A 25,475-nucleotide genomic window follows, 5' to 3' on the forward strand; every position below is an offset into this window, starting at 1 on the left:
CGCACACCCTGCAGTACGGCAGAGGATCCGGACTCCTCCCTGCCCCCCACCCCCCACCACCAACCCCCCAAAAAAAAAAAACATGAAATTCGTGGAAGAGTTGTTTTCTTTGAAAAGAGATCGTGATCCTAATTCTTCTCTCATACCTGCAGCTGTTGTGGCTGACAGAACTTTCTTCTTTGTTAATTCTTCACAGACCACAGCAAGAGATTCTCTATTTCAGATCTGAACTGCAACAACTCCACTCTGTTTCAGAACTATATATACATTCTGATATTAGATCTGGATTACGTTATCAGTTCTACATTCTATATTAGCTCAGAACTGTTTTCCACCTATCCTTGGGCCTGTGAGCAGTGTGAAATCCAAGAGTTGGATATCACACCGCATCACATGTCACTAATATATCATCCATATATACATATGAAAAAGTAGATGTCTCGCATTTTGGAATTGCATTGAAATTATTTGTTCAAAGATGACGTTCTCAATCCAATATTCATTTAAAGCAAGAATGGCCGGTTAGAGCAGTTTCTCAAAGAAACAGAAATTACCTGTATATATCTGTACAATCTGACTAGGAATGCACTATTCACAATGACTACAAGGTGTTCTGCAAAGGGCCTGCACCATCTCTTCTACCAAGTAACTGCACTGTGCAGGCACTGATTGATTTGGAGCTTTGGGCCAAAATGCACGCACAGAACAAGAATAACCCTGTTTCAGAAAATACAAAAATGAGAATTTCAGATTAAGAAATGGGAAAATATTAGGATGCTTAAAGCTAATAATGTAAAGAGGGAGATTTTCCCAAATCAGAAGTAATAGAAAGGATTGAATGGCAAACATCACACACTTCTCTGAAGTGTTGGAGATGCCATATGTCCTGCCCGGGGTTCCAACTTCAGTTCCATTTCCCCTCCATTGAAAAAATATTCACTTTTAAATGACAGCAGCAGCTTTAGTATTAAGAAAAATGTACTAATAATATTTCTTTTATAATTAATCAAGTTTAATGAGAAGGCATTTTCACTCCTCTAGTAAAAAAAAATTATTTCTCTCCTAACATACACATGAAAAGTGTATGTAGTACGAACCAATCTTTTACTTTAGTAAAGTGGTTTGAATCCATTACCTTCCTCAGTGGCTCTACTCCATGAACGCTATTCGGTCCAGATCCAGTTTCGATTTTTGGTTCCGGTTTCAATTTGGCACCCTTAATTCCTACTGCCATATTCATCAATAGATATTTTCCTATTGGTATGAAAACTTCTGACTCCCTATTCCAAAACATCAGCTTAATCAGATGATCCTGAACCATCTAATTCCACTTAGAGACCAAAATAACATGGAACAGTCGAGAAAGATACAAAGATAAGATCATTTGACCATGCAGTTATTGGATGGAGAAGAATGTTCAACATTTAATTGGAAGAGACTCATATTTGTTACATTTGTAGTAAAATTAGTACTAGAATAATTGCTCATTTTCTAATAGAAACAATTAGATGAAAAAAATAGGAAAAATTTCATATATGAGCTTGTGATGTAAAGACTAATGTCTCCATAAGTTTGGGACTATTGTTTCAATATTTCTATTTCTTCGTTTTGTTTTCTTCTCAAACATAGATAGTCTACAGGGAGCTTCAAATCGTCCTATTTTCCAGGTTGATCTAGATATAGAAGCAGCCCAAGTTGATATGTGACAGCACATAAAAGTGATCATGGTCATACCTGATATGGTATGTCTATATGTTCCCCAAAAAGTATCGAGTGGAGGAATTTGAAGATTATAAAATTAATACAGGAGAGTACCCTATTACAATTGATGTAGATGGCACGGTTTCCTTAATTTAGAAGACATGGGCAGAAAAGGAAATCGAAAAAAAAAAAAAGAAAAAGGGCAATTTGAGTTCAGAAAATAGAACATTCTCTTCCAGTGACTTCTCTTCAAGTTTGACTTCTAGCAAGCCAAATTGAGTGAGATAGCATCGGATCTGGTCCTGCTACTTGTCCAAGTTGGCCTCCAGGTCAGCCAACTCAATTTGAAGTGGATTCAGCTACCTTCAGCTCAGCCATGAAGTAAGTTACCAGAAGTTTCAGATTTAGTTTTCTTCATAGTCCGTTTTCTTATTGGTTCAAATCTTTTTAGTTACCTCCAAGATAGCTGTTACCTGTTAGAGCAGTTTCAGGAGGGTAAGGGAGGAAAGAGAACACAACAGGGGAGGAAGAAAGAAAAGATGAGAATAGAAGAAGAGAGAAGAAGGTGAGATGAGAGAGAGAAAAAATCAAGAGATGAAAGAGAGATCTCAGAGGAGGAGAGAGAAGAGGTCACACGACCTTGCTACGCTATCGTACCACTCTGGTAACAATAAACAAAGACCAAATTTCATTCATTCCAACCTGAATAAAATGATGGTTACAAGCATGTTATAAAAGAGACGCCTAACTAGACCAAACAATTCTAACCACAACTACATTCTAACTTGACTCAAACTAAAATAAAACTTGGCCTCAAACTCTCTCGCTCCTTAGCCTATTAAAACTAAAACAGAAGATTATGAGATAAATCCAACTAATAAAAATCTAAATAAATGAACAAACTAAAATATCCTAATGAACCCAAAAACCCAATTGGGCCCAGTTCATCTCGGTCTAGATTGCCAGAAGGGTCAATAAGATTCAGCCAGGATCTGCATCATGTTCTTTTTAATGGGCTTCCTTAATGGGCCTTTATTATGGCTAGTAACTATGAACATAGAATTTATTTTATATTAGGAGTATCAGTATCAATTCTATTTTAGTTTACCACTGGATCTAAATAATTTATTTCTTTCTAGCTTTTAGTTTCTATTCAGAAGCAGTACCTATGTTAGGATTATGCTTTTTAAGCTTTAGTTATGAGTAGTACTTGAATAGGCTTTTCTATTCCAATTTGGAATCATATTTTAGCAGTTCTATATGTAGGCTTGTAAGTAGTCCATAAGAGACAAATTTGAAGAATATAAAGTTGAGATTCTTCTCTGCTATGCCATGGGGATTATGGTGTGCTTGGATGGATTTCAAGAAAAGCCCGGATAGATTCCTTAGTGGAAGAGTGCATTCTCTTCACACATTAGATGGATTCCTAATCATATTTCTTCTTGATCTCAGTTCTTGCTTGATGCTTCAACTTCCAGCAATCATATTTGTGGTTTTGATCGTAATTTTCATCTTGAACAGCAGTACATGAATAGGTCAGATCTGGTACTTTTAAAATTCGCAAAATCTGATTCTAATTCTATGCAACTAATCTAGTTCCAACATCTGATATGATGTTCCTATCAAAATTCTATCTGAACTCTTAGACCTGAAACTCAATAATTCTTTATTCTTTTAATTTGAATTTTCAATATAGATCTTCATTACTTGATCTGCTGTTATTTATTATTCTAATGGTTAACAGAATAGAGATATGATACTCCATTGATTTTCTTAATTTCATAAGGATTCCTCATCTTAGTCCTATTTGGATTAAGGATTACTCGACCCTTATAGGACCAAGATTTCTCCAAACAAAATGCCAGCCAGATTGGAGTCCTTGTTGGACAAAGATTTAACTCTTAGAATCCTACAAAACTAGAGTTCTTCCAAGAGACTCCTAGTATGACTTCAATTCCCTATCTTGGTGCAACAGGGATTATTTTCCTTCTCTTGATCAGCAATGAAAGGAATTTATTAAAACAAGAAGATGAAAGAAGGAAGACAAACCAAAAGAAAATATATATGGTGGGAACAAGAAACACTTAGGCATTAAACAAAGTATCTATAACGCAAGGTCAAGTCAAAATATGCTTATGTAGGTTTAAGCCGTCAATTGATTGACATACAGCAACTATGATGCTGTGAGTCTAAATCCATGAGATAGGTTTCTAGAAGCTTAAGAGATTATATTCAGAAACTCAGTTAAAAACCAGAATTGCAGCGAAGGGAAAAAGATGATATTTAGAAGAGATCCTGTAAGTAACAATCAACAAATTAGACTGGAATGAAATTCTAGTTGAATGCCACTTTAATGGTCTAGAATAACTCCTCAAAATCTGACTTAAATCAGATGGTCAGATATGGAATTATGGACTAATCCTAATGGCAATAGGATTCTTCAAAACAGAATTCCAGAGTTGACTACCAATAGCAGATCTTAATGGGCTCAAATCAGTAATCAAAAGTGCATGAAAAAGCCAACAGATTTCAGAAATAATACAAGGATACTAATCTGAAACAGAAAATCAAATCTGATCTTAAAATAGAGAAGAACTAGGAATCCAACTTGAAGTAGGACTCAAAGAAAACAGCAACAAGATCAAATTTTGAAACTCTGAATATGTATAGAATGTAATCCGATTACCAAATATGAAATCAGATTTGGAATCACGGATGGAAACAATGGAGAAATTGAAACTTGGCAAGTAGGGTATGCATAAGAACAGTAACAAAACCAGAAAATATTGAAATGATTTGATGGTGCATAAGATGAAGAAGAATGGAAGAAAGATACAAGCATCTCACCTGGAACTAATTGAAATCACATCAGCCCTACTTAGCATTTCACCAAGGGTTGCTATTGAATCTCACAAAAGCTTCTTAATCACATAGAACATAGGAATAAAGCCAAGCTTTTTTCAATAAGCATGGGGAGGCTTTCAGCCATACACTGTTTATATAGAAACTAAAAGTGTACTTACAATACGAAAGGAAATTTTACTTGAAATAGGAAACTCTATCAATAATAGGAAAAGATCCCTTATAATTAAAACTCAACCTTAACTAGGTAGAATGTGTGTCTCACGTGAATAATACTCTATCCAAAGTAAGAATAGAAGTTTTACTCGGGCAAAATTTTATCCTATCCTTAACAACCAAGTAAATAACAATTAATTAATGAAATAAAACAACTCAAACTAAACTAATAAAGTTAATCAAGTATTAACCCTCTACCCATAATTTAGGCCCATTAAAGTGGCCTATTACAAAGAAACCCTATTGAACCAAAGGCCCGACACACATATAACTCACCCTAATGCTTATTTCCACTAAAATAAGCTCAATTCTGTATTTTATCAGCATCACCACATCAAACATCAAAGGAAAAAGGGACATGGGTATTCCAGGAAAGGAAAGCAGCATTGGCTCCACAAATTTCCAAGAGAAAAAACATAATAAAAAGAACTGCTTCAATAAATATGACGAAAATATAAAAGAGCTACAATTACTAGTGCACAGTTGCATGATATATAGAAGCATGAGAAATCTGATAGAAAGCAATTAATATTGTCAGCGAGTTTTTAGCTTTAGTCATGCCAGAAATTAGAATGGGAAGTAGGGTCATGCATACCAGCATAAGCTATTGTAGCACCCGAGGCCAATCGTCCCAATGCAGATAGAAAATAAAGAATGCTGACCACCTAAACAAAAGGCAAGACATAGATTTCAATCTTCAGGTTGTTATTCCGGAAAAATAGAAACTACAGTAAAGTGAAACAAGATGGTTGTTAAGGTGCCACCTGGCCAACTAGGTGTTGAGGCAAACCATGCCATATGTACAATCTTTGATTAAATGGATATTATGTTTTGGTGATTACATTCTATTTATGTAATGAAAAAACTGTAATGCTCTTCCTAGTGTTTTATTGAGTATACAAGTTCCAAGCATTGAAGAAGTATGCCGTTGAGTCCAAGCATCATACTGGAATATCTGAAGCTGCTCAAGAGACTTTGTCATGGATTGGTAGAGAGTTGAGTCATCTATGAGGATTCAAGCAACTCAAGCTGGAAATAGAATATTTATTTATAGTTTGCTTGAATGTATCCTAGGTCTTGTGCTTCATCTATAATATCTAGATGATCCTAGGATGTAATGATCCAAATGTTCATACTCAAACTCAATCACCTATGGACTTAAACTGGAAAACCTAAGAGAGGTGGCTCTGGTGTAGACTGACTAAGTCAACTGGACCTTAATGGTTTACATCAATCATGATCATTGACTTGGACCCTTGGAAACCCTAAAGGACCTTATTTTGATTCACTTGGCATGGTGCTGAGATGGGCTACTTTACCCGATAGGGGTAATTTAGTCCTATTGTTTTAGTTGTTTTATGTTTTATTTTTTATTTCTTTTCTGTATTTTTCCATCTATCCGACCTCTATTTGGGATTCCTAATTGGAGTGGGAATTCCTAATAGGAATAGACTAGGGGGGCATTCATACTTTGGTTATGATTTGTGGTTATTATAAATAAGGGGCTGGATGATCGATTCTAGTCATTCAAGCATTCATATTCAGTGCTGCTTACATGGTATCAGAGCCACCTCTGATCTGAAGAGCAGCCCTCTCGATTTTTTTGTTTTCTGGTTTTTCTTCTCCAACTCTTTCGGCTACTAGTTCTCTTCTTCTCCACCACTCTCAGACTCTCTATCTCATTCAGGGCAGCAACTTTGAGGTGATCCAATGAAGATTTAGCTGCTGCCCTCAATGACACCTCACTGAAGATCGAAGACAACTGGTGTGACCTAAATCTGCCGGCAGATTCCCTCCATCCTTGGAGATCAAGCTACTTCTTCAACTACAGTTTGATTTCTATTTTTTTTTGGAGATTGGTTCCTGCCATTATTGGTCTACACCCTTCCTTGATTGAAGACTGCAGCTTTGGATCAAACTTAATTCAGATTCCAACTTGCGATTTCTCTGCAAATCAGGTTTTTTCCTAAATTTTGATAAATTTAGGGTTTCTTATTAACTCATCCAAAGGAGCTAATTTTTGGAGGACTTCTTCCCCACTACTAAAGGAGCACTCGATCTATTTTTCAGCCTATTCTGACGACTGAAATTGCTGCAACTTCAAAACCCATCCTTCACACTCGATTCAGTTTTTTTGAAGATCTGTTTTTTCAAATTAGTGGATCAATTTCTACCTGGCTGAATTATGGGTGACTCAGAGATGACTACTGCTACTTCTGGAGGGGATGGTCAGACTAGGAATGACTTTCTTCCTTATGCTGCTGCCATTAAGCTTGATGGTACGAATTATTTAATTTGGGCTAGATCACTATCCTTGACCGTGGTTGGTAGAGGACTCACTGGCCATCTTACTGGCACCACCAAACAGCCTACTGAAGAAGGTGTTGCCCGTACTAAATGGGCCGCCAACGATGCTATGGTGATGTCATTTGTTTTGAATTCTATGACCACTGACCTTTCCAGTCAGTATCTCCTCCTTGACATTGCTACTCAGCTATGGACTGCTGTCAAGGGAACTTATGGTCGTTCAGGTAGTGGTGCTCAAGTTTATGAAATCAGGAAGACACTCCAAAATACTACTCAGAAGGAGATGTATGTCACTAAATACTATGCTGCCCTCAAGTGTTTATGGCAACAATTGGATCACTATTCTCGGTTTCAACCTACTACTACTGCTGACATTACTGCCTATCACTCTTATGTTGACCAGTTTCGTGTCTGTGATTTCCTGGCTGGCCTTAATGATGATTATGATCCTATTCGGGTGCAAGTTTTTGGTCGAGTTCCTTTCCCCACTTCAGAGGAGACCTTTTTTATGTTCATAGTGAAGAGACACGAAGGGCTGCCATGATGATTACTCCCAAAGTTGAGAGATCAGCCTTACAGACTACTGGTTCCACCCCAGATACTTCTTCTGACAGTGTTACTGCTACTGCTACTGCCAAAGAGCCTGTGAAGTGTGATCATTGTCACAAACCATATCACACTAAGGCTCAGTGTTGGAAATTACATGGGAAGCTTGTTGATTTTAAGGCCAAACGTGGTCGTGCTAAGCCTAAAAACAAAGCCAATCACACTGAAAGTGTAGCTCCAATTCCCACTGCTGACATTGGCTTCTCCCAGGAAGAACTCCAGGCTCTCCGACGTCTGTTGAACACATCTGCTGCCAATTCCGGTTCCTTCTTTGCCCGTACAGGTATTTCCTTTGTTGGTCATTGTGCATCAGTAGTTTCCACTCCCTGGATCATAGACTTTGGTGCTACTGATCACATGACAGGTTCTTCCAGTCTTTTTAATACATATTCTTCTGCTTCTGGTAAGGATAAAGTAAAAATTGCTGATGGGTCCCTCTCCTCCATCTCAGGGAAAGGATCCACTGGTTGTTCTCCTTCTCTTACACTGTCGTCTGTGTTGCATATTCCAAAATTTACAACTACCCTTCTTTCCATTAGCAGTATCACCAATCCCTGAATTGTAAAGTGACATTTTTTCCTACTCATTGTGTTTTTCAGGAACTAGACTTAGGGAAGATGATTGGATCGCGTAAAGTGCATGGCGGATTGTACCTGCTTGATGGAGATCCTACACCTACACAGGCTTTACCTTCTAAGCTTTGTCACCTGGCATCTTTCTCTTCTGAATTACACAAATGGCACTCTAGGCTAGGCCATCCCCCTTTAGGCACTTTATCAACTTTATTTCCAGCATTAGTTAAAGACTGTAATAAGAAGATTTTTTTTGTGAGCCTTGTGTCTTGGCTAAACAGACACGTTCAAATTATCCTATTTCTAATAAAAGATCATCTTCCTTATTTCATGTTGTTCATACTGATGTGTGGGGTCCTAGTAGGAAAGGCTCATATATTTTTTTGAAAAAGCCTCCCTTTCTGGTCATCGGTGGTATGCCACTTTTATTGACTGCTATTCTAGGTTCACTTGGGTCTACCTTATGCACACAAAAAATGAAGTTTTTTCATGTTTTCAGCACTTTCATCAGTTGGCTAAGACCCAATTTAATGCCACTCTTCAAATTTTGAGGAGTGACAATGGGACAGAGTATATGGAAGGTCAGTTCCAAAAATACCTTACTGCCCATGGAATCCTCCATCAGACCAGCTGTGTCGATACTCCAGCCCAAAATGGTGTGGCTGAGAGGAAAAACCGCAACCTCTTGGAGGTGGCTAGAGCTCTTCTGTTTGCTCGCAATGTCCCTTCCCTGTATTGGGGAGATGTTGTCCTTACTGCAGCCTATTTAATTAATAGGCTACCCAGTCGGGTTCTTCATTCTAAAACCCCTATTGAGCTACCCAGTCGGGTTCTTCATTCTAAAACCCCTATTGAGCTATTACTTGGCTCTTCTTCCTTTATAGTCCCACACTCCCACCTAATGTATTTGGCTGCGTTTGTTATGCCAAGGATACAAGGTCCCCTGGTAAACTTGACCCCCGTAGTCTCCGCTGCATTTTCTTGGGTTATTCTACTACACAGAAGGGGTACAAATGTTATTCCCTCCATCCCACCGGACTTTTGTCAGCATGGATGTCGTCTTTCATGAAAGTGTTTCATATTATGTGTCCCCACCTCTTCAGGGGGAGAGAGTTAGTGAAGATGTGTTGACTATTGACTCTCCACCTCCACTTCAGTTTGTTTACCACGAGTCTGAACTAGTTCAGCCTGCCCCTAGTACTCCCCCTGAGTCAGGGGAGAGGTTCCTATACAGGGGGAGACTATCTCTATTCAGGGGGAGCAACCTACCCCGGTCCAGATTCCTATCCAGAGGACTATTAGTGAATTTCAGAGGAGGATTGATGACAGTACTGTGAAGACCTATGCAAGGAAATATAAGTAGGTTCAATCAACTGTTGCTCTAGTACCCATCCAATTTCCGAACTCGGATCCAGAACCTGCCTCTCCACCTGGTAATGTTCCTTCTCCTGAATTACCTATTGCTCTTCGCAAAGGTGTCAGGACTTGCACTCAGCATACCATATCTCATGTTGTTTCTTATGACTCTCTTTCCCCATCCTTTCGTGCTTTTGTTTCCTCTCTTTCTTCTGTTCGTATTCCTAATAATTGGCAAGAAGCTCTATCAGATGGAAAGTGGAAGGCAGCTATGCTGGAAGAAATGGAGGCCTTGAAGAAAAAAAAACACATGGGAGCTTGTGGTTCTTCCACCTGGGAAGAAAACCGTTGGATGTAAATGGGTGTTTGTGGTGAAACAGAAGGTGGATGGCACTGTGGATAGGTATAAAGCACGACTCGTGGCCAAGGGGTTCACTCAAACATACGGCATTGATTACCAGGAAACTTTTGCACCTGTTGCAAAGTTAAATACTGTTCGCGTGTTATTATCTTCTGCAATCAACCTTGGATGGGATTTGCAGCAGCTAGATGTAAAAAAATGTCTTCCTAAATGGAGCACTGGATGAAGAGGTATATATAGACATTCCACCAGGGTTCTCTTGTGACAGAAACCAAGGAAAAGCGTGTAGGCTGAAGCGTGCACTATATGGGCTCATGCAGTCACCTCGAGCATGGTTTGGCAGGTTCCACAAGACCATGATTTCTGTGGGCTATAAGCAGAGTAATGCTGATCACACACTCTTTATAAAGAGGGCTGGTGAAAAACTCACTGTTCTTATAGTCTACGTTGATGACATAGTGGTTACTGGCAATGATGGTGATGAGATCAGATGGTTGAAGACCTTCCTTAGACAAGAATTTGAGATTAAAGATCTAGGGAAACTACGATACTTTCTTGGGATTGAAGTGGCCAGATCTTCTAAAGGCATTTTTCTCTCGCAAAGGAAGTATGCCCTAGACTTGTTGGCTGAAACCGGGTTGTTAGGCTGCCATCCTTCAGAAACTCCTATGGACCCTACTGTTCGGCTCAAGGAAAAAGTGGGTGAGCCTGTTGATAAAGGCCGGTACCAAAGACTTGTAGGGAAGCTGATTTATCTCTCACACATTCGTCCTGACATTGTTGTCGCCGTGAGTACTGTGAGCCAGTTTATGCATGATCCCTACTCTTCTCATATGGAGGTTGTTCTTCGTATCTTGCACTATTTAAAGTCAGCTCCTGGAAAAGGAATTCTTCTGTCTGCACATGGTCACCTACGGATAGAAGCATATACTGATGCTGATTGGGCTGGTTCTGCGGATCGCAAGTCTATTTCTGGGTATTGCTCCTTTGTAGGTGGAAATCTTGTCACATGGCGTAGCAAAAAGCAAAATGTAGTTGCTCGTTCTAGTACCGAAGCTGAGTTTCGAGCTATGGCACAAGGTATTTGTGAGTTACTCTGGCTTAAAGGTTTGCTACAAGATCTTGGTGTTCCTATTGGTCTCCCTATGATGTTGTACTGCGACAACAAGGCTGCAATCAGCATAGCACACAACCCAATACAGCATGATCGTACCAAGCATGTTAAGGTGGATAGGCATTTCATCAAAGAGAAGTTAGAAGATGGGCTGATTTGTATTCCCTTTGTGACATCTGCTGATCAACTTGCTGATATCTTCACCAAGGGATTGTCTGGGAAATTGTTTCATCCCAATCTAGTCAAGTTGGGCATGATCGACATCTTTGCTCCAACTTGAGGGGGAGTGTTGAGATGGGCTACTTTACCCGATAGGGGTACTTTTAGTTGTTTTATGTTTTATTTTTTATTTCTTTTTTGTATTTTTCCCTCTATCCGATCTCTATTTGGGATTCCTAATTGGAGTGGGAATTCCTAATAGGAATAGGACTAAGGGGGCATACATACTTTGGTTATGATTTGTGGTTATTATAAATAGGGGGCTGGATGATCGATTCTGGTCATTCAAGCATTCATATTCAGTGTTGCTTACACATGGCATAATAGCCTACTGAAATTATATCCAAGTGATGTGCTGAAAAAGCTGTAAAAGGTCATTTCTGTACATAGCAGTTGATTGGTTGTAAACTGGAGGGACGAATAGTGTACACATGGGCAGACAACCGAATCACAGTCCACTGGCTACCACGAGCAACCCTCTACAGACGGATGAAAAGGTAGATCGACCGGGTCATCATCCAGAGGATGTCCAAGAGGTGTTTCTTCTTAGTCTACATCACAGCGACTGTCCGACTCTGTATAGCGGTCATCTCGAGTTCAAAAAATTGAGATCCGTTAGAGAACATACCGGCTTGTTTTTTTACTGTTGGATTGAGCCTTATAAATAGTGATTTAGCCATGGCTTCTACAAGCGAATTTGGGGCAAATAAGTGGAAACACTGCTGGACTAAAACTGTGAAAATCCAACCGCGATTGTGCTTAAACTTGCAAATCTTAAGAGCTAAGAGCAAAAAGGTTGTGAGCTTCAACTTGCATATTCAATCATCCATTGAGCAAAGAGCATTTGAGCAAGAGGATCAATATGTGTGCTAAGACTCGCAATTCAACCTATCAAAGAGGTAATAATATTGTGTGAGTGTTTCTCCTACTCTGCAAGGAGTGTAAAGGTGCCACTCCCCTTTTTAAACGGAGATTGTTGATCACGGTAGTGATCTTGGTGTAAAGGTGACAGTACCATAGTTCTTAAGCTGGTTTTGTGCTTTACCTAATACTAAAAGTCTCATGTAAAAATAAAATCATCTGACTAGTCAAACTTCTTAGAGAACAAGAACATTTCTCTAAATCAAGAACAATTTAATTACTATAGATAAGATCATATTTTCTAAGAACAGTATAAACCAAATGTGAGACTAGTATAAACCAAATGTATGTTTGATTGTTTCAAACTTCCAATAGCTTGCTTCTTCAATTCTATTGTCTTCTAGTTCTATGTTGATTTTTGATGACTTGATGTGGCTTAATATTGATTTTTGATGGCTTGATGTGACATAATGACTTAATGTGGCTTGATGTTGTTTTTTGATGACTTGAGAAGGCTTAATGTTGATTTTTGATGATATAAGGTATATATTGTAGCATACTGAAATATTGTAGCATACTAAATAATGTTAGAAAAGGGGGAAATAAAAAATAACACTTGGGGAAGCCTTGGTCGCCTAGGCAAACGCCTGGTCGCCTAAGCGCTTAGACACCCCTCAAGCCCTTTGGGTCGCTTTGCCGCCTTGACAACTATGGGTGACACTCTCTCCTTTAAACGGAAAGTGATAATTCCAAGCCGGCAAGGGTTTTGGGAGTGAATTAGGATGGTGGCGAGACTTCGAACCTCTATATATCTTGTGGTGGAGGACCGGTTAGGAGAAGCGGGGAAGCTGGGAAGAATCAGAGTTGCAGGGGGAGAGAGAAGAAATCACATAAGAAGAAGGGGTAAGAAAGCTCGCACACAGCCCGCAGGCTACTCAAACCACAATCAATTATTCCATTTCATTCAATCTACTAAAGACGTTGATTACAAGCATATAAATAATAAAAGAAACAGACTTCAATAAGGAAACAACTATACTAGGACTCTTAACCATTTAAAACTTGCTAAAACTATTCCTACTTATCCTACCCAAATTAAAGATCTCCTTACATAATTATTTCAATAAAATAAACAATAAAATCCTAAATATCTACTAGACTAAAACCCATATTTAAGCTCGGTTCTCGATCTGGATTCCCAAATGGGTTTCGGTCGGTCCAAGATAGTGCACCTGCATCATCTTGTGTGTGCTCTCTCTTTGTCTCTTTGTATTCTTTGTGCATTTTATTGTGTTTTATTAACATTTGTTTGGATTTTTGACAGTATACCATTGAGGGTTGGAAAGAATTTTTTTGGGGGATTTTATTCTATACTTTCCAATCCCACCCCCCCCCCCTCCCCTTGACACTCAAAAGAGCAATGGCAACTTTAGGGCTCAGAGCACAAAAGGCAGATTGCAAGTATCAAGTTATAATACATTATGTGCTTGTAATGTTGATTACTACACATATTCTTGCCCTACAATATTGGGCTCAATAAAGAAAAGGGTCAAATCTTAAGGAAAGATTTGATGAAATAGATAGAGAAATATCTAGTTGGGGTATAAAATGTGAGATCCCAAGATCACAGTCTGTTGGTTACCAAGAGCACCCCTTTGCAGAGAGATGAAAAGGTTGGTCGACCAGTGCATTGTCTGGAGGATGTTCGAGAGGGGTTTCTTCTCAGTCTACATCACGACGGCTGACTGCCTCTGTATAGTGGTTGACTAGAGCTCAAAAATAGATCTGTTAGAGAACGTAACGGCTAGTTTTTTTTACTGTTAGAATGAGCCTTATAAATAGTGCTTTAGCCATGGTTGCTACAAGAGACTTTGGGGCAAATACATGGAAATGCTGCCAGGCTAAAACCATGAAAATCCAACTGTGATTTTGCTTAAATTTGCAAATCTTATTAGCTATAAGAGAAAAAAGGCTGTGAGCTTCAACTTGCTTCAATCAGCCATTGAGCAAAAAGCATCTAAGCAAAAGGATCAACATATGTGCTAAAACTTGCAATTCAACCTATCAATCAGGTAATATTGTGGAAGTGTTTGATGCAGCAACAAGTGCCCACACCCGAAGGAAGAAGAAGAAGAAAAGAAGCAGCCCTGAAATTAGGGCTTAGTTTGGGAGCCATAGCTTAGGCTTACATTTCGTAGGTTCTATACGTAGTTTTATTTCAGCTATTTTGTAAACTTAAACTGAACCGGTTCAAACCATGGTACAATTTAATTGATTTAATTAAATGTCTTTTGTTTTAAGTTATTAGGGTAGGGGTAGATAGGACTTTTAACCTTTTAAATTTAAGTTATTTCAATTAGGTCCACCCCTCCATGATTTAGTGAGGGAGTGTTTAGTTTAGATTAGGATTTGGCCTATGGCCTTTTATTATTAATATTGAAATCATGGGAGGCTCCCCCACAGTCTTATGAGTTTAAAAAAAATCATTTGCTGCCATTGTTGCTGCTGCTGCTCCTTGTGAGTGTTTTGCCTTGTGGTTCTATCAAGGAAGAAAGGGTAGGTGGAACTCCTACGACTCCTTACACCGTGACGGCCGGGAGGATCTCTAAATTTGAAGGTGGTTCTATCCTTCTCCAGTGTTCAATCCAGTAAGTTAGTTTAATTTTCTGCAATTATCCTTCTCTCCTAATCCTCTACAGCCTACCCTACAGCCCCTTTTATTTTATTTGAATTCCCCCCAAACCCTAGACCTTCTTAACTCCAGCCAGCCTTTATCTTTCATCGGATTCAACCCAAATTTAGAACAGTCCCCTCTCCTCACCACTCACAGTCGACTGTAAGTTCTGCCCCTAATTATCATTCAAACCCTAAGATCCCTTCATTCATATAAAACCCAAAAAAACCCTAAATTTCTGTCTAGACCTAACCAGCCATCAGAAGTCCTTCATACAACAGCCGAACCTCCTTCTCACTGTCCCCTACACTCGATCCAAAACCCTGCCCAAAAATCCCACCTTAAACCCTAGTTTTGGCTGTTTTTCCTAATTTTCAAAACCTGAATCCCTAACCCTAATTTCTGAAATTTGAAATTTTGTTCAAACGTTGTTCAAACCTACACTATTAGCTTCTCCTAGACCTGCCTATTAAAACCATATAAGATTTAGCTCCATTCTTATAAACCTAACTCTAATTCTGCCCATTCGAACCAGCAACCCCTGTTGATCCTGTTGCCTGGCCTCTAGTAGGATCCTTCTCCTATCTAGAGCTACATTAGTGTTTTTTTCTACTCTATAAGGAGAGTGTAAAAGTATTGCTTCCCCCTTAAACGGAGTTTTTTTTATCACGGAGGTGATCTTGGCATAGGTATTGCTCCCTCCTTTAAACGGATATTGTTGAACATGGTAGTAATCTTGGTGTAAAGGCGTTACTCCCTCCTTTAAATGGAGAATGATAATTCCAACCGGCGAGGGTTTTGGGAGTAGATGTAGGATGGTGGCGAGACCGTGCTGAACTATTATAAATCTTGTGTGTGCTCTCTCTCTCTGTCTCCTCATCTCCTTTGTGCATTTTATTGTGTTTTACTAACATTTGGTTGGAGATTTGAGATAGTATACCATTAAAGATTGGAAGGAATTTTTATTGGGATTTTATTCCACACTTCCCAATTCAAACCAACCCCCCTCTCTTGGGTTGCCTATACGGTCCTACACTAGGCAGACCTTGCGGCAGGTAGCCAGTCCCCTTAAGTGTCAATGAGCTCAAACCTACAAAAGCAGTCTTAGGCCCTGAACATGGGATAGATCTTAAGCATTTCTCATTCCTACCCTTAAGTTTCTATGGTATCATTTATAAGAAAACAAATACCGGAATAAAATATGGTCTTAGCTATAAAATATGGTCCTCACTTAGCACCATAGTGGCTGGCCATTGCCTTGACTGAACCTTGGCAGCATGACAACTATGGGAAAATAAGCATTTCTCATTCCTACCCGTAAGTTTATATAATAACACTTATAAGAAAACAAATACCGGGAAAAAATATGGTCTGAGCTATAAATATGGCCCTCAGTTGGCACCACGGTGGGTGGCCATTGCCGTGGCTCACCTTGGCAGCATGACAACTATGGGAAACAGTGACAAACTCTGAAAAATGGCAAGATTGCCAAAATTTTACTGCAACCCTAAGAACTTGTGCTAATCACTGATTGAACTAACCTGCACTAAACAAAAGCCAGTATAGATCTTTAAATTTGAATAAATTATGGTCAGAGTAATTGCAGAGTGTGATTTCAGGTTGAGTTGCCCGATGCCTTTAACATAGTCAAATCCAATGCTTGGAAAATCCAACACAGTGTAAATAGAAATCTGTTCTGGTTCAGGTTTAAGCCTTATAGACCTCTTGCTCTTCAAATTCAGATATAGAATAAGCTACATTAGTCTAGTGTCAAAATGTGTTTAGAAGTTAATCCATCCAGACCCAAAATCATAGGGCACAGAGAGCCATCTAAATTGCATCAAGAAATCAGATATAATTTAAATGGACACATTTTACAATAAAGAAGGGGTTCAAGTGAATCATGGGTTTGATAAGAAATTAACATGAAAAGGTCATTTGTTTTTTGGAACCTGCCAACCTCACTCAAAAACAACTTGCGTAACCATTTTGTTGGGATTTTTTCACCTTGTTTTGTCATTTCATACAGTATTGCATGTTGTAGATATATACGAAAAATTAGGGTCATTGAAGTAAAAGAAGCTTTAAGCATAGTTGTCAAGGTGTCGCCTAGGCATCACTTAGGCGTCCAGGCGGAAGATGGTGCCTAGGCGTCCAGCCGTCGCCTACCATGCAAAGGATTTTGGGGTGTCTAGGCGGTTGGTGCCATATTTATATTTGTTATTTCATTTAATTACGAAATTATTCATAAATAAGCAAATACCCCCCTATTTGAATCCAATAAAATAGTTAAAAAATCAATTTCCAAAAGGATAAAAAATCAACCCCTCAGTTCAAGAACAAAAACTAGATTTTTGGCGGTAGCTGAAATTTTCAACTTTCTAATGTTGAGGTTTTTCTGAAATCTAAAAATTCCATTAATCTTAATATAGTAAAACATTGCTAAAAACCAAAAGAGCGGTAAAATATTCATTTGTTTTGATATCTAAAAAAAATATTTTCATTTAGAGCGATTTTAACAACATTCGCACACACCAAATAAGGTTTGACTGGAACATTTAAAAAAAAAAAAGGCGTACCCAGTGCACGAGACTCCCGCCACCACGGGGTCTTGGGGGGTCATAATGTACGTAGCCTTACACCTGCTTTCGCGTAGAGGCTGTTTCCAGACTCAAACCCATGACTGGAACATAACTCCTTCAATATAAATCAAATTTAAGCTATCTTGAATTTGTTGGAAAGCTGGTTTTGTGCTCAACCTAATACAAATTCTCATTTAAAAATAAAAGCATTTGACCAATCAAACTTCTTAGAGAACAAGAACATTTCTCTAAATCGAGAGCAGTTTAATTACTTATAGATAAGATCATATTTCCTTAGAACGGTATAAACCAAATGTGAGACTAGGTATACCATGACAATGACCAATTCCAAGAACAATATAAACCAACTGTATGTTTAACATGTTTCAAACTTCCAATAGCTTTCTTGTTCAGTTCTACTGTCTTCTAGTTCTATGTTGATTTTGGATGACTTGATGTGGCTTAATATTGATTTTTGATGACTTGATGTGACTTAATGTTGATTTTTGATGACTTAATGTGGCTTAATGTTGATTTTTGATGACTTGATGTGGCTTAATGTTGATTTTTTATGATATAAGGTATATATTGTATATATTGTAATATACTAAATAATGCTAGAAAAGAGGGAAAACAAAAAATAACACTTGCACCTTGTCGTCTAAGCGCTTAGGCACCCCCTCCATCGCCTTGGGTCACGCAAGATACAAGGCCCATATGAGGTCCCAATAGAAGTGTTAAAGAGCTTAGGAATCTATGATTTATCTTGGCTAACCAAGCTGTTTAACAAGATTACGAGCACAAGGGAAATGCCAGATGAATGGAGGAGAAGCATTGTGGTTCAAATTTACAAAAATAAAGGTGCTATTCAGAGTTGCAATAACTATAGAGCCATAAAACTAATGAGTCATACTATGAAATAATGGGAGAGTGTGATTGAAACCCACCTGAGACACCTGAGACAAGAAACTACTATTACAGAGAACCAATTTGGTTTTATGTCAAGAAGATCCACGACAGAAGCAATTTACTTAGGTGACTCATGGAAAGATTTAGAGATTATAAGGAGCTAAAAGAGCCAGTGGCAGACTTAAAATGACCTTAAGAGAAGTTGTGAGGAAAGACATGCATAACTTAGGCCTTGTCAAGTATGACCTCGAATAGAGCGGATTGGAGGGCAAGGATCCATGTAGCCGACTCCATTTGGTTGGGATAAGGCTGAGTTGTTGTTGTTGTACAGTATTGTACACCATTTCGTGCTGACCTGAACGCATAGTTCTAAAACTCAGCAAGATCTCGGAAAACTTGAGAATCTTGAGCTACTTGAGACAAGTTTACATACGAGACACAGAATATGCACTAACTCGAATATCTCGACCGTAATTTTGGTGAGACTTCGATACTTGGTACCATCTCGCCGAAATTTCAGAAATTTACTACATTCCACATTATAAAAAAGCACCAACTCTACAGCATGATTCGAAATTTCGAAGTAACTTGACAAAGAAGGGATTTTTTTCTAGAGAAGGGGGAAAACCTTGTTTCTTCACTTTTTGGCCACATCATCACTCAATACAACTGGGATACACTACTGGGGGTTGGCACATCACTACGAAGAGATCGATTGTATTGTTGGGAGTTGGGACATGGAAGACTAGTGAAGTAAGGTGTCTATGTAATATGCATTGTGAACACTTCATTCGGAGGAGTTTGTAGTAGAAACTTTAAGTCTTGAACTATTTCTTAAATAATTATTCAATATTATGTGTTTTCATCCATTGTTGCATAATTTACTTGTTTTACTTGCCAATTATGTCTCATATTATTCAAACAATGTGTAGAATAGGCAGTACTACATTAAGGGCTCAGCTTTTAATGGCAACCAAGGGTGCAAATCAAAAACACCAAATTGGGTGGTTTTTTTTTCAATTTGAAGATTTAAATATGTTTATTAAGCCTAAAACAAGCTTCCGTTAAAGTTTTGGAGCAAACTATGGCCATTTGCCCACCGAAACGGAAAAAAAAAAATGCATTGTCTCGGCGAGATCTCGAGATCTTGAGAATCTCTACCTGATCGAGACGAGTTTTCGAACTATGCCTGAACATGAACCATACAACAAATGTGACATTTTTGTCGTGTTCAAGTTGATACGTACTTTTGTGTGATGTTCATCACCACCCGTTTAATTTGCAAGTAATGTTGTGGTCAATTCATTTAGGTTGTATGTGGTATGCATGCTGAAAACAGATTTTGGGTCTAGAATGCATTCTGGAATGACAGAAACACTATTTGGTATACATTCTCATTCAAAATTCCTAGAATGAGGTGAAGAACGGACCTCGTTCTAGAATGGGAGAAAAACCCATTCCATGTTCTTGTTTTGACTCATAACTCCCGGCTTCGAACGCCTCCCAATTGGCCACCTTCGAACCCTCTACAACTCAAAAATTATGCCTTTCCATCAAAACTCGCATAAAAAATCATGTGAGCCTTGAATTCCTTCCATATGCAAACCCTAGATTTCGGCCATATTCTCAATCTAAAGCCCCTATGATTTGGTATGATTCATCATTGTGCAGGAAACCGTTCGACGTAGAGGGAATTAGGTTGAGCACTCATTGTTGCTTTATCTCCATGTTCTCTATCTGAAACCTATGATGACTCTTTCATTCTCTCATGTTTGATTTGTTTCTGGAAAAATTGTGTGGCTCCAACACAAGGTTGTCAAGGCGTCGCTTAGGCGTCCAGGCGGTTTGTTTTGGGGCGCCATGGTTGGTGTCACCTTAAGTTTTTTCACCCCCTAACCTCCTTGGTTGGTGTCACCTTGTTGCCTTGCTGGATTGGTTGGTTCCACTCATCACTTACGACGACGACTATCCTTTTTTACCTAGTCTTGAAACTTGTGATGATTGTTTATAGTTTTGTACTTTGGTTTTCCAGTTTATAACTTCCACGCTCAGACACTCTGATCTTTCATTGCTTCTCCACCATGGAAAGACGGATGAAAGCTCCCTCGATTTTTATTCTTTGCTAGGAGATGTTGGTGTTCACTGTCATATCCCCAATGACGCCTACCCATCAGGATTCCGTGACGGTTCTGGTTCTTGCGCGTCAAGAGTGGACATTCTTGTACCTCCTCGGAGGTAGGTATATGACGAGGGAAGGATCTTCGACATCAGTCAAAGATACAAGGAGGACACGCCCTACTGGGGTTCCTCAAAGGGGCTAGGGCAGTTCCTTTGGCTTCCTGCAAGCATGAAGAATGGGTTCCTCACCAACAACTCCAAGATGAAGATTCCTACCCACACCAACACCAACGTCAATGCCCCCGACAATGCCTTCGATCACTACTTCGATGCTAGCTTCTATGTCGACACCCTTGACCATGTTGTCCTCAACGGTATAATTTTATTGGCCCTTTCCTTCGCTCTATTCGCTTTGGTTTTATTCATTGTTCTGATTCATGTTTCATGGTTTGTCTGTTGTAGGCAATGTGTTTGTTGAAATTACATTTGTTCCCCCCACCCCCCGCAATTGATATTGGTTGATGTTTCTGATTACCGATGGCTACTATTAACTGATGCTTCGCTTATTCTGAAGAGTTTGGAAACAGTGGATGCTCACTTAAACAATGTTGTGTATTAAAATGGATTAAAAACCTCAAAGTGAAAACTAATGTAGAGTCCGCTTCTCCCTGTGAAGCCTCTCAAAACGCTAAAAATCCCCTGCAGATTCTTATTGGGCTGGGATTTGTTGGAAAACACATTTTCCCACGAATGTATTTTGATGATGACAAACATATTTGGATACTAACTCAAACATGTCTAAGTGTATGATTGATTCCTATAGCTGGACAACAAAAGCCACTAAGACCTCAAGAAGGACTTAACAAAGCTTGCGCATCCGGATACATAATGGAAGATGCAAGATTAAAGATTAAAGAAAAGGACATTGAAGATTGAAGAACATCATTGAAAGAAGTCAAAGAACTCACAACCACAAGGAGAAGAAGCTCCAAGAATAATCCAGTGCACTTAGAACACAATTCAACACATATAACTCACATGCACATCATATTGCATTCGCATGTTTTAGAGGCTCTAGGAGGAACTCATTTCCATGCCCTAGACTTAAGAACATGGTCATAAAAGTGTTGGACCAAACCCCCATGAAGTCCCAAGCTAGCCGGACCAAAAACCCCATGACAGACAGTCAAAAACAGGCAAAACTGTCTGTCGGTCGACCTACAGATTCTGTTGATCGACCTACAACAGATGTAAAACACACATCTGATTGCAATAGCCTGTCGGTTGCAACTTGCAACCGACAGAACTGTCGGTCGACCAACACCTATAGGTCGATCCATCGGTCGACCGACCATCGACCTACAGCCCCAAATTAGCTTTAACAGCTAGTTTTTGGTGGTCGACCTATAAGTTTTATAGGTCGACCAACAAGATAAAAATGCGACCATTTTATATCCGTTGGGACAAAAACTTAACCCATCTTTTTGCTATAAATAGAGCATCAAAATGGCTCTAAAAGCAGCCCTTGAACATACAATATACACATCCAATTGAGATCATCTGAAGAGAGTTTTCAAATCATTATTGAGAGCATTCTTTAGTGTTGAGCTCAAAGCTCCAATTTATTGTTCTTGTCCAAGAACTCAAGCTCTCTATTCTCCACATCTTCTCCAAGTTATATTATCAAGAGAAGTGCACTGGGAGATCAAAGGTGCATCATTATCATCGACATCATTCATATCATTGTGCACTGACATCACTCAAAGGGTAAAGTGTCACTACTCTTTGATAGGTATTTATACCACAACTTCTTATTGTATTTGTTTTGTTTATGCTTTTGATTTGAGAAAGCATTGTTGTATTAATCTAGACCGTACTTAGATTAGTACAAGGACCCTCTCATCTATAAGAGATTGTAAGGATACTCTTGTCCTGTAACTAAGATTGAAAGGATACTCTTGTCCTAGAACTAAGATTGTAAGGATCCTCTTATCCTGTTAAAAAGAGTTGTAAATGTGTCATTTCCCCACCTATTGTATTGAAAGGAAAATACTATTGGAATTCTCTCAAGGTTGAGAGGAGTGGATGTAGGCCAAGTTAGCCGAACCACCATAAATCTTGTGCCTCATTTATTTTTGCTTTTTACATTGCTATATTTAATCTAAGTGTGCAATTAATCGAAAAAAGGGCAAAATCCACCAGTGGTAACCTATTCACCCCCCTCTAGGTTACCCAACAGGATTTAATGAGAGGAATGAGGCATTTGACTTAAAGGTTCCGCTGTCAGATCACAAGAAGTACGTAAAGTGGGAGCATGAGAAGGAGTAGGGTGAAGCAAGCGAGCAATGACAATCATCTTCGTTTCAACGGATGAAAGCCCTAATTAACCAATGAGAATTTTTTTTGTCAAGAACAATGATGTGTTCGATGAAATGCCTAAGTATTCTGGAAAAAAAAAAAAAGAATGCATTTTAACAAAACATGTATTCAAACAGTGTTCACATATTGCAATGAATTCTATGTTTTACGAATGGGAATGCATACCAAACACAGCCTTAGAGTTATACTCACGTCTTGACCCATTGCCACTACTAGATACAGTTTATGGATCTAAAAAAAATCCTGTACCAAATGAATGTAATGTTGTGTTAAATTGGTGCCATAGGGCACAGCAGAAACTGCATATATAGCACAAGAAGTCTGATATAAAACCATCACATCAAACAATCAGCTCAACAAGTTCCAATGTCGGAATTATCTAATTCTAGGAAAGCTCATGGTGATCTTATGACTTAGTAGTCAGGTTAACACATTGAATGGCTGGCCTTTTCTCAATGCTAGTTGTAAAACAATTAAAATGAGAAAATTTTCTATGGATGTTTCCCTAGATCTCTTTTGGATAGCAGACAAAGATACTAGGGGATGCAAACATTCCCAGTTTGGCTATTTGCTTGATCATAATGGATTAACCATTTCGGTCCTATAGACCACCTTGTACTGCACCTTTTTCTCTATTCATTATAACCCCCAAATTTTCCCAAACTTTCTAAAAATAGAACTTTTGCCATAGGACAGAGGCAAAGAAACTTGACTTTGATGAATAGATTCGTCTCTTGGGGGGGGGGGGGGGGGAAATGAGTGAAAATCCTTGCATGATAGGCCTGCTAAGATGGGTAAGGAAAACTCCCTATTTAACTGGTGGCTTCTATGCCAGGTTGTATGATTAGTGCAGATGTACCATCTTCATTATTTATTCTTCTTTTGGCCTTCTCTTTGTACCTCTAACATAGTTTTCTCTTTATACATTTGATTCATAACTGGAAAAATAAAATAATGGAAAAGTACTTCTCAAATAAAAATAATTCCTGCAAATACAGAAACCAAAAGATAAAAGAAGTTCTGTTTAGTGATAAACTATGACCTTTAGAAAGAGTCTCTTGTCATGCCCAGTTGCAGCAACCCTCAAAACAGACTCAGCCGCCCCCACTGTATTAGCCAAGCATGCAATAACGCTATTAGCTGTGTCCTGAGAAATCTGCCATTCAAGAGGATCCACGGGTACCCTACAAAAATTTCACCACAATAAAATGAATCCTAGATATCAAAATCCCCCAAATCAAGCATATAAAATTTGAACTACACAACATTGCAACTAAATTAAAATTTAACAAAAATATCAAATAAAATGATAGAATCTATTTAAAAGAATGTAAACTAAAATTTTAAGAGGACATATCTTTTATTGTGTTGGAGTTCACTTGTTAATTTACTAATCAAAAACACAAAAGCCCATTTCTATCCATGTATAACAAGAACAAATAAACTCACATTCAGGAGACTTTCCTCAATGGAACTAATCAAAAACACAAAAGCTCATTGCTATCCATGTATAACAAGAACAAATAAACCACATTCAGGAGCATTTCGTCAATGGAACACAGCAAACTGAATCAGGGATCCAATGCTATCAAAAGCAATATAAATTCAACAAGATTAAGAATCAAACGAAAAAATCAGTAAACGCCCAAAAAATGAATTCATGGGTATTAAGGAAGGGGCAAGAAAACCCTAGTTCCAACAAAACTGAGAACTAAGCCCCTAAAAATGTCAATTGCCCTGTCGCCTTAATATCAAACATTAGACGCAAAACCGAACTTCCATTCAGAAAATTTTAGAGTGAAAGGAACAATCAAAACAAGAGGAAACTTGAAGCAAAGAGAAAAAGGAGTCTTACGAGATGTTCATCTGACGAAATAGCATTCCGAGAATGGCAAGAGAGCATAGGAGGACAATGAAGACGTCGGAGACGAGCGAAAGAAGACTGGAGTTTCGGTAGACGCAGTGGTAGTAAACAAGAGTTCCACATATCAGCAAAATCAACGGCCTCCCCAGCTCTCCCCTGCAATCCATTTTCTCATCTGCTAATTTTTCCTTCCTTCGTTCCCGTTTTCTACGAGGGGTTTTTTTTTTTTTTTTTTTGGTTTTGTAGAATTTTCTACGAGAGAAGAGTATGGCTTTGTTGGGACTCGTTTCAAGTTGGGTTTCTAGGCTGGACACGTCATCAGATGGAATGACGTACGTAGACTATGTCAAAGGGGTTGGTTGAGAGAATATCCCCAAGCTGGGTAGCGTCCCATTTCCCAAGGAGAAAGGGATAAGGTCCACCACGTACACAACAGCGTGGCCCAAGGGGCATGATCAAAAAACACCTTAGCAGTGGGCCACGTGGCGAGTAGAGGAATAGGGCATGAAGGCCACTATGGGAGAAAGGCGGCCGTCACTACCAAAAGGACTGGGATTTGCTATAAAAGCCCAAGAGCTGTCGCGCAGAAGGACACACACAACTCCACACACTACTTTTAGCATTTATCTGTCTTTCAGCATTTACTTGTTAGCTTTCTATTTCTGCTTTTGTCTTTATCTTTTGGGAAGTATATGTTACAGTCAACGGATCAACTATTGGGAGGAAGGATCAGGGATTCATTCTCAACAGTTTGGTATGATATGATATTGGTTT

The 25,475-nt window shown here is 38.8% G+C and overlaps 1 protein-coding gene across 1 annotated transcript; it reads right to left on the bottom strand.

Annotated features, from left to right (window-relative positions):
- Window positions 1-375: 375 nt before the first annotated feature.
- Window positions 376-24,905, bottom strand: LOC122660834 (reticulon-like protein B22). The gene is made up of 4 exons (XM_043856080.1): window positions 24,693-24,905; window positions 23,880-24,021; window positions 5,375-5,444; window positions 376-717 (listed from the first exon to the last, which is right to left on the bottom strand). The coding sequence occupies exons 1-4, from the start codon at window positions 24,866-24,868 to the stop codon at window positions 602-604; spliced, it is 504 nt and encodes a 167-aa protein (XP_043712015.1). The 5' UTR covers window positions 24,869-24,905; the 3' UTR covers window positions 376-601.
- Between the last annotated feature and the right edge of the window lie 570 nt (window positions 24,906-25,475).

Source organism: Telopea speciosissima, chromosome 5, assembly GCF_018873765.1.
Source record: "Telopea speciosissima isolate NSW1024214 ecotype Mountain lineage chromosome 5, Tspe_v1, whole genome shotgun sequence".
Classification (NCBI taxonomy): domain Eukaryota; kingdom Viridiplantae; phylum Streptophyta; class Magnoliopsida; order Proteales; family Proteaceae; genus Telopea; species Telopea speciosissima.